Source organism: Montipora foliosa, chromosome 2, assembly GCF_036669935.1.
Source record: "Montipora foliosa isolate CH-2021 chromosome 2, ASM3666993v2, whole genome shotgun sequence".
Classification (NCBI taxonomy): Eukaryota; Metazoa; Cnidaria; class Anthozoa; order Scleractinia; family Acroporidae; genus Montipora; species Montipora foliosa.
Window position 1 is genome coordinate 5563046 of NC_090870.1, and position 10858 is coordinate 5573903.

At 38.2% G+C, this 10858-nt stretch overlaps 1 protein-coding gene across 1 annotated transcript in view; it reads left to right on the plus strand.

The window, feature by feature from the left end:
• Positions 1-1594: 1594 nt before the first annotated feature.
• Positions 1595-10858, plus strand: part of LOC137992206 (calcium/calmodulin-dependent protein kinase type IV-like) — a 13669-nt gene continuing 4405 nt past the window's right edge. Inside the window, exons 1-6 of the mRNA XM_068837393.1 lie at positions 1595-1804; positions 1962-2040; positions 5614-5676; positions 6293-6375; positions 6504-6576; positions 8110-8154. Coding sequence (XP_068693494.1) covers positions 1722-1804; positions 1962-2040; positions 5614-5676; positions 6293-6375; positions 6504-6576; positions 8110-8154 — 426 coding nt within the window. The 5' untranslated portion in view covers positions 1595-1721. The remainder of the gene's footprint in view (positions 1805-1961; positions 2041-5613; positions 5677-6292; positions 6376-6503; positions 6577-8109; positions 8155-10858) is intronic.

A 10858-nucleotide genomic window follows, 5' to 3' on the forward strand; every position in this document is an offset into this window, starting at 1 on the left:
AATTTAAAGATATATTAATTAAAAAGAAAAGCCGCTATAGAAAATTCTGTGAATCTTTACAGCCACGCCCGCGCGTTACACATGGTGTCAATGGAATGCATGCTCACGAAACCGAAAAGAACAAAACTGATAGAACGATGAAGGAATGATATCTATTCTGGATGCTATTCATTTACTGTTTGATCAGCCTTTCACTTCTCGCTTGTGCCATAAGTGTAACCGGTTTTGGCTCCCCGGTTTTTATTAAAGCAAAACCTTTCGGTGAAACGAAAAAGGCGTTACACCGGAGAACGATGCGAACGAAAATGGTCAGTGAGATCATGAGATGGGTTCTGAATAACGTGACATATCGAGATCAAATAACCCAACCGGAAAGCGTGACTGAAACAGTAGCTCTTACTCCTGTCAAGTGTGACAAAAAGAGATTGATCAATACACGTGAGAGAATCCACGCAAGGGTGCCCCTACGCCTCTGCTACTCCTTAATTTTCTAGCGTACAGAGAAAAATCTCGATTCCTTTTGGCAAGACCACACAATCACCCAATCTGAAAAAAATTAGGACGCGGCCTTCTTCGATCGAACGCAACAAAGCCTATTTCGGAAGGCACTGCCTTGTAAGAGACTGCTAATTAGATCCTTCGCCAAGTTTTGTACTCTGGTCGCTCCTTACACATTTATGTCAATGGAGTTTAAGTTCTAGTCCGGACAATTGTTGTTCTCAATATTTACCCGCTTACGCCGAGTGACATTTCCACTCTTCGATCACAAAAGTGCTGCGTAATAATGACTAGACAATAACCTGAGAGCAAGCTCTCTCTTGCATTGAGATTCCTGAGTCGGCTCAGTAAAAGGCCATTCTTTTTCAGCGACCCGTTAAACTTTGAGGGACATAGAGTAAAACTGTTTTTCTAAGATTTTACTTTAACAGGTCAAATCCAGAATTTTCAAACCTTCAAATTTATTTTTAAAAAGATGAATCTACCTGACTTGATAGTTTTTTTGTCACATATTAGCATTTGCATTCATTTTTAAAAAAATCTAATTGTTAATTTGAATTCAAAATTATCTTGCATCGTTGCTTTTGCCTGACTATTAAGTCTTCCGAATTTAAACCAGAAAAGTGCTCTTTAATATCAGGTTTAAAAAAATTCTTCCGATTTTGCTTTGAAAATACATCCTAATATCCCGTTATGCCTGTCTTAAAGTTTCCGGCTTAAAGTTAAAAGTTGAGTCAAGCGGCTATCCAAGTTCATTTCCTTTGCGTTCTTACTGCTAATTGCTGAGAAAAAATCAGCTTGCCAATGTTTTGATGATTATTCAAAAAATAAGTACATATGACAGACAATAGGCACCAGCTTGCTTGCTAAGACAGTCCAAGGAGAAACTTCAGTTTCTAAGTTAATTTATCATAATTCTTTTTCCTACTAGCAAAAGAATTGGTGTTTTGTTAATCAATTAAATGACAAGATATTTTTAATATCGTGTGAGGAAGGTCTTGCGGAAAATGAGAAGTAAAAACAGATTAATCGCCATGACGAAAAGATCCCCGGAAGAAACGGTGACGTCATGCAATTGTGTTTTTTTGTGAACTTTTCGGCATGTCATTCTCGTGGTTTAATCGATAATTTATTCCGGAATTGTTCGTCCTTCAGAGCTAGCCGACAGACAGTGGGGTTTGAGACCCTCAGTATCCACCGGGCTCGCTGACAATTCACAGAACATGTCGAAAGCCTCAATGTTTAGTCACTCGCGGAAAGGCGACATCAACGACTCTTATTGTTACGAACCCGGGGAACTAGGAAGGTATGGCGTATTCTGCTGTCGATCCTTTAGCGACTTAAGACCACTTAGCGATCGTCCTTGACAAGCTACGCATTATTCTGCATTGGTTTTGTTTGAAACGTGTATGAGTGATAAATCGAGCAATTAAATGTTCTTTTCCTTTTGTTACTACTTGTAGGGGTGCTTCTTCCATCGTCAAACGCGCCAAGCACAGAGGTACCGGGAAAGATTTTGCTGTCAAGACGATAATCAAAACCGTGAGTCAGATTTTTGAGTCCCATTTTTTCACTTCTTGCATTTACGGCTTAAGAATATTCAAGACTTACTTTGATTGAACGGCGACAACTTCCTGATGTATTTGAATGTGTGCTGGAGCTAGAAGAGTTACTACAAAATTTGATACGCGATTTTCCCAGTGCACGAATCAGCAGGAGATATATACAGTTGCCAAGTCACATCTCACGATATGTTTATGTTCATCGAAGACGGTTTTCAATCGAGCAGAAGCAATATAATTATTTGTAAGAGAGGTGATTTCTTATTCGATATTTGTTGTATCAAACAACGTTGCAAATTTCAATTAAAACAAAAATATTACTGGTATGGCGTTTAAGCTTATTTCTATTTGGTCACAATGAAGACCTTGTCGTTGCGAAACAAAAATTAAAGATTTGCAATTAAGGCGACAAACTTGTCCAGACGAGTTCAAAGTGAATGCTATTAAAATGATTGTTTTAAATTTTTTCCCTGGTATACATGTACATCGTTCGATCATAAACTGTTTATGAAATACGTGGTGTGACATCTGATCTACCATCTACAGCATAAACAAATTCGATATGATCCGTGCATGTCTCTGAATTAATTTTTTGTAGTCATTCAGGTGATATCATTGTGTTAATTAAATGGATATTATCATGAACAGTGTTTAAGTGCATCGGCCCATGGAATTCAATTGCAAAGTTGACCCGGTGGTCTGAAACTATGTTATGTTTTTAGTGCACAATAATGTAAAGAAAATATGTCATCGGGGTCCCAAACTCTTATTGTTTGCAATTTAAAAGATGTCAGGACTGATTGCAACGTAAATATAGCAGCTGATAATCATTTTCGAAAACAGGAGAGATCTTAATCAAGAGTGGTCGGGTATTTTACTAATTTCTACCTGATATTGTTAGCTTTTACTCAAGGATACATTTGAATTCTTTTCTCTTGTTTAGTTCTGAGGCCCTTCAGTAAGAATACTTTCAAGGACCATTTTAGTGGATTATACTTTTTTTGAAAGGACTCTCGTCTTGCCATGCTGTCACCACTTTTGTAATGTGCATTTTAAAAATTGCAAAAATGTTTCCATTATTTTAAATACATAAGAAACTACTTAGGCCCGTCTACAAGTATCCGGATATTTATGAATCTGCAACTTTTCCTTTTTGGATTAAAAAATATTTCCATCCACACGTAGTGTATTCAAATCGAATTTGCCCATCCACACGTATCCAAAACGTATCCGGATTCACTCCAGTGCTCAGGACTCCTCAAACGGAGGTGACATAGCATGCGCCGTGAAGCCCTCGGCAGCCATCTTGAGAATTGATTTTCATGGTAAGGAACTGCAATTGTAGGCTCGACCTTGTTCCGACATCCGGATAAGGGCACGTAGTTCCTGGTGTTGTGGTCTGTCTCCTTTTGTGTATCATGGTTGGGAGGGTGAAAAAGGGGCCACAGTAATTGTCGCAAGCTGTTGTGGCGCTCTGTCAGCTTGACTGGCAAAGTTAAGTAAATAAATAAATAAATATCCGGATTTGGCATCCACACGGTTCCGAATTCATATTGGATTAAAAAATATCCACTCTGGAGAGCGTACTGGAAAAGTTCCGGATTCGCCAGTGAATTCGCTGGATTCGCGTGGATGCAAGGTGTATCCCGAAAGAAAAGGTTGTGGATCAAAAAATATCAGGATACGTATGGACGGGGCCTTATTGAAACAAAATTGCCAGGCATTTTTCTTTGATCACCCCACGAAATTAAAGCGTAGGTGTACAAATGATATGAAAATTATTTAAACCTGTGTTTTTTTTTTTTTTTGAAGGTGACAAATTTAAGAGATATAAAGGCCAAAATATTCTAGAAAACCCTCATTTTTTGCCATTTTGAGATACCTCCATGGAATCATCAGATTTACATGTTGTTATTAAATTATATTACATTTTGGAAGATTAAGAGGATTTTCAGATAATGTATTAATTATTTCTGAACATATCTTATGGCAGTTTTAGTGTAGATAATCACATGATTTCGAGTGCAATTTGGACTAAGTAAGACGACCAATTTGTAGTCTTTGAAAAAATTTACAAGTGCTTATTTATTCCAAATAGCAGGAGAACAATCATGTGATAACTTAATAATATACATGAAAAAATGTGGCATGGTTAAGCAGAAGAATTGCACGCGCATCAGGCAATCAGGGAAAAATCGCATCCTATTAATTGCGCCATCCAGGGCGTGCGCTTGATTTGAAAACAAAAGATTTCATTGGTTCTGACCAAACTCTATTGTTTATTAGCCAATCATAATCCATAATTTTGATGTGTAATTTGCACTGGTGTATTACACTTTTTGCACTGTGTTACACTTGAACTGCACTGCTCTCAGCCAATCAGATTTGAGGAATTTTTTAATGTATATTATTAATAATTTAATATTTATAACATTAACCTTTTGAATCTTGAATCTCTTACTCTGTCTAGTGCCAGATGATTTTGCTTGTCAATACAGGACGCTTCAGGGATGAATGGGCTTGCAACGTCTATGTCCCAGCTCAGCTTTAATCATACATAACAACAGAAAATCAGCCATACATATATATATATATATATATATATATATTCACGCTGTATTAACCAATCCCCATCGGGGTTTTTCAGGGCGAAAATGAAAGTACATTATTTTAAACATTCTGCAAAAACCAGCATACAGCTGATTCCAGCTGGTTGCAAGCTGTGCTCTAAGGTCATACATGGATCGTATAGCAGCAGCCAGAGGTGCCATACACCTTATTCCAAAATGGCCACCATTTAAATATTCTTTTGTTTTTGTTCAAATTAGCCCTTGATGCCTCGTTCTTAATCTTAAAATTCGAAAGAATATTTTATCTTGAACGAGGCAACGAGGGCCAATTTGTATCTGCATAAATTAGCAGCCATTTTGGAATAAGGTGTATAGTTTGCTTTCGGTTCGACCTTGTTGAGCTGTGTCGTTACTGTACTTGCACTGGCAATTAGCGAGACAGATATAGTTATATAGTCTCCATTCTAGACTCAAATTGCATCCCCAAGTTTTAAAAAAATCGATTTTTTTAAACTCGTTTCATTGTTTCTTAATGCATTTCTTCATCTCTGAGTTTCAAACACAAGTTAATAGAACTAAGCAAAATGGCTTCCTTCAGCTGTCATAGCCATATAACTGATTGTTTGATTGGATCTCCGATTAACCAATAAAAATTCTTGACATAAGTACCCTGTTTTCCCGCACATTCACAATGGCGGCAGAATATTCTTGTATTCTGAAGGAGCTGCTGGGGGATGGGTGGGTGCGTTTTTTTTGGGGGGGGGGAGGAGGGGAGGGGGAGTGGGTAGGTTGATCGAGGGGGGAGGGGTGGGGAGACCGGATGGAAAAAATCTCCAGATTTTAGATCTCCATAGGTTGGCACCTCTGTTAACTTGATGTTGGTTATGAATACAGCCAATTTTGTCTCTTTTTTTACGTGACATTGTGCATTATAGATATGTCATTTTGTGGCTCAGTTTGTTCATGTTTTATTTTCCCAACAGGTGGACCAAAAAATAATTACTACTGAAATTGGCATTCTTCTAAATATTAGACACGAAAATATAGTAAGTGTAAGAAAACTATTAGAACTCTATGTGTTTTTATATAATTATTTTCAATATACTTTTTTGTAAATTCGTTGCATGTTTTAACTTGTTGTTAATATTGGACCGTCTACCTTTCATCTGAGGATAGACACAAAAATGGCATCACTACATGTCTATTTTTTTTGCCTCAATTATATGGCAAGCAATTCTCAGGCTAAATGGGGAACTCTGACTGACTGGTTCAGTTCGGATTTTACAGTATAGACCATTACCTTGGAAACAGTCCATTCCTTTTTTTTTCTTTTTCCTGGGAAGTTCAAGTTGATCAAGCAAAACACAAAAAGTGTAAAAAAAAATTGAAATTGAATTTTTTTATCATAGGGGTACAATATTACATGTATAGGAAGCAGAATTTAGTTTTACATGTAAAAGGTTACCGTTCATAGTTCGCTAATGGAAGATGGGAGATTATGAACATTCACCAAGCAGAGAAGTGTCCGATTGCTCAAAGAAACAATGCTATGCAATAACAACTTAATAACCTCACTTGATTGGGACTGTACTGGAAAATGTTTCCCAGTATAGCCCTCACGCTCGGTTAGCATTATTTATTTTGATAACATTTCTTTTGAAGATAAAGTTGTATGAGATCTTTGAGACACCGACACATATCCACATGGTTCTGGAGTTAGTTACTGGTGGAGAACTCTTTGAAAGGTAAATTCTAGTACAAAGTGACGTCAATAATGCGACAGATTTTAATAGTAATATATTACACTATTATTATATTAGGGGCTCACAATTGGTGAACTTATATATATTAAAGCATAAATCATTTTTTGCAGAATTGTAGATAGAGGCTACTACAGTGAAAGGGATGCTGCAGAAGCATTAAGGCAAATACTGGATGCCTTAGATGTAAGTTCGTGGATATAATTTTGTGTAATATTATTCCATATTGTAACAATATTAGTACTTTTTATCATAGATCATTTGTCACATTGAATGAAAGAAATGTATATTTCAAGTGCAGGTTATGGACGAAAGATTGAAGTGATCATCGCGCTTCTATCTGGACAAGTTAAGCAATAATGTATCTTATAGACACCTGAAAATTTCAGGTGTCTTCAACTGGATTCAAACCCATGACTCTTTGCTTTGAGATAGTTCTTTGAAAACAGCGATGCAAATTAATATGTGACGTCAACCCCGGTTTTCGAACCATCTCCATTCTTTGCTCAGTTTTGGATCAAAGTATGACCACTTTCCTGTCATTCAAAGCCAGTAAAAAAGTGAAATTTCAATCTAAAGATTCTGAAAACAACACATACAGTGTATTTGGGACAATTTTGGAGAATAAGTTAATTTGTGGAAAAGCGTGTTTTAAGGTGATAGGCACTTTAAATCCAAAAAAGGCTTGAGCAGTTTCGGGACGTTCAAAAAGTGGGTTGCAGTAGAGTTAGTTAATGAAATATCTGGCTTTTACTTCGGGTAGAGGAGCACAGAACTCGTCATCAGAAAAGAATGCAAATGCGAGAAATTTACGCACAAATAATTAGTACATGGAAGTTTGGCAGTGTGGAAGTGTGGAAGTTTGGCATTGTGGAAGTTTGGCAGTGTGGAAGTGTGGAAGTTTGGCAGTGTGCGTTAGGGTTTGTGTTTGGGTTAGGGTCACTACCTCCACTGCTTCATGCGTTATCCAATACTTTTATTCAAAAACTTAAACTTTCATTTAAGCGTCTTTTGGCTATCAAAATATATTTCATAACCAATGCGAAGTGACATCAGCAAAAATTCCAACCGCCTAACTTACATGTAAATGGTAGGTTGAGGTTGTTAACTGGTTGGTGAAATTATCACAGTTTCGATTGATCCTATCAGTTACGGTATTTAATTCCTCCTATGATCACGGGTTTTGCTAAAAGTAGGCCCAAGGCCCAGTGGCCTGCGGTCCACGGTTTGTGACAGCCTGGTGGCCCGGAGGCCCGGTAGCCCAGTCCTGATTTTCCACAGTTTTTTTGTCCAGCGGTAAATCCATTCGCATGCACAGATCTGCATCGGGTTTGGGTGTGCAAAATGGATGACGGTGAGTTTGAATTTGTTTACCATTTTAATCATTTGAATCCTTGTTTCTGTTTGTTGTTGTAAACTGACGAAAACAACAGAGAATGACGACGTTTTTTCACTTAGCAACATGCAACGAAAGAAAGGATCGAAAAGGATTGAAATGATTAGTAAAATGGTAAACGAATTCAAACTCAACGTCTTTCATTTGCGCTGCCAAAGCCGATGCAAATCTGTGCATGCGCGTGGACTTAACGCTGGACAAGAAAACTGTGTGGGCCTCCGGGCCGCCGGGCCGCTGGGCCCTCCTATTACCTATCACCATGTCACCTATTTCTGTAATTGACTAGCTGTCACTTATTTTTATGTCTGGATCCTTCCTTGCAGTATGTCCACACCCGTACTCCTGTAATCATTCATCGTGATCTTAAGGTAGGCAGCTGTCCAGAGCTATTTTTTGGTGATGTAGTTCCAACAAACCTTATTTTCCAGTGAATTGTGTAATTTTGCAATGGTTCGCATCAAACTTTTTAAACCTCTTTTGCCTTAAGTAATAAATTAAATATGAACAACAATAAAAACAAAAAGCAGAATGCAGATTTCGATAACAATAACAAAACGACAGTGACAGGTATCCAATGATGGCAGCAACCACAAAGACAGCTATGACAACAAGTGACAATGACAACAATGACACCATCAATGATTACATGTGTTAAATGGCATTTTTTCTATATAGATATACATTCAAATTCCCTTGATTAAGATACAATCTTTAGCAGCAAAAGAACTGTAGGCAGCCCATTGACTTATTTAGAGAGTATTGTGGAATCTTATTCAGAACTACCAAAGACCCAAAATAAGTAGAGTCATGGTGATGACGACAACTGAGGGAGTTTAAGAAATCACGACGGCTACGGCGACGAAAACGTCACTTAAAAATTTAAGTTTAAGCTATTTTAAGTATTTCATGATTATTTCATCTTGTTTATATTATTCAATATGGGCGAAGTGACCTAAAACTGGAATGGTACGGACGGATTTGAAGTAAAGAGCGAGACTGAAAGATTCACTGTAGTTTGTCCACGTTGTCGTCAAAACCTTAAATCTGGTCATTTCAGGTAGTAGTATTTTGACGAGTGTTCAAAAATGCGTGCCGCACGTGCAGCACGATCATTTTGGTTCTTTTAACCAATAATATTACTGCTATTTCATGCTTTTTGGCGTTGTCGTTGCCGTAGCCGTCGTCGTTTCTTAGGGCGTTTTCCATTTACAAAAAATTTCCGTAAATTTTCATTGGGTTAAAAACGTGTTCCATTTAACTCAGGTCCGTTCGCCGCCCAGTGATTGCAACTTTACGCGCCAAAATTTAAAAATGTGGCCGTGAATAGCCTGGAAGTGGTAAGACTTTTCAAAAGTTCTAAATAGAACACGCATTTCCATCGGAAAGTTTCCAACGGGAAAACAGGACTACCTTTTCAGAAGTTCCGTTTATTCCGGAAATTTTCCAGTGGAACGAACCAAAAACGTGTGTTCCATTTACATCCCAACCGGAATTTCCGGAATTTCTTGGTAAATGAAAAACGCTCTTAAACTCCCTAAATATTAGGGAGTTTAAGAAACCACGACGGTTACGGCGACGAAAGCGTCATTTCAAAATATAAGTTTGAGCTATTCTAAGTACTTCATGATTATTCCATCTTGTTTATATTATTCAATATGAGCGAAGTGTCCTTATTACTGGATTGGTAAGGACGGATTTGAAGTAAAGAGTGAGACTGAAAGATTCACTGTAGTTTGTCCACGTTGTCGTCAAAACCTTAAATTTGGTCATTTCACGTAGTAGTTGTGACGAGTACGGGAGAGAATTGTTAAAAAATGCGTGCCGCATGTGCAGTACGATCATTTTGGTTCTTTTAACCAATAATATCACTGCTTTTTGGCGTTGTCGTTGCTGTAGCCGTCGTCGTTTCTTAAACTCCCTTTTAAAATTGACGACGGGGACAGCAACGAGAACGTCAAAAATTTGCATATTTAGTGGGCAAAAACAATAGCTTTGCACGCTCTGCACGTGCGTTTTTCACTTTTGTCCATTTCTTTGCCGTCGTCATCAAAACAACAACGTGAAATAGGCAAATTTGAGGTTTTACGAAGAACGTCAGCACTTGAGGATAAGTTTTCATTTTCTCTCCTAAATTATGCGCCGTTCCGATGAGTGTCGTTTTTAGGAACTACAACACCCTTGTCATATTAAAAAAGGTTGAAATAGTCACGTAGCGCTTAACATTACGCAAATTTATATTTTGAGATGACGTTCTCTTTGCCGTGGCTGTCGTTGCTTAACCGGAAGAGGACATTTCTCGTGCCAGGACAGTGGTGTCTCCTAGCTTTTTATACTAATCATTTCTAATGGAGAAAAGATACTTAGCAATGTAAATGTGGTTGTGTGAAGACAAGTTAAAAGGGAAAACGCGCGTCTTAAACCCATTGACGTCCAAACCGTCTAACGCCAGACGATTTTACTCGTCAATGGGGAACCCCTGGGAGTCAATGGGATAAGCTCCCTAAAGAATTTTAAGCCCTGGCCAAACTATCAAACAAAGTTGGATTCAACGCTCCAGTTTTGCTCGATCCAACATTGTTTGACCGTTTGGCCACCCATGTTCGAAGATGTTCGTCCGACATTTTTTGTTCCATCAAGTGTTGGATAGAGTTTGCTTTTGATCAAACATTACGACCAACAATTCTGCTCGACCCAACAATGTTGAAGTGTTTTGCCGCTCTTCCAACAAAGTTGTGTCCTGAATTGAGTCACGTTCGCGCGGCTAGCGAATCACGAATCCCTGTCTTCCTTTCAAGCCAAGGCTTCCAGCATCATTTGCAACAAAGATGGCGGACAGGGACAAAGGGGACGTCGTGGTTGTTGATCAACAGCCAGAAACCTTGATTAGCGAGTATGAAGCAAGGCCACGTCTGTGGGACACTTTTAGGCCCATTAGTCATTATCGCTCTGTTTGGAGATGTCTGGTTCAATGGCGTTTAAAATTTCTGCAAATTGATCCTAGCTGATCCTCATCATCTCCTTTACACGGATGTATATTGAAGTGAACATACCCTTTTCTACAGGTTCTGTCAA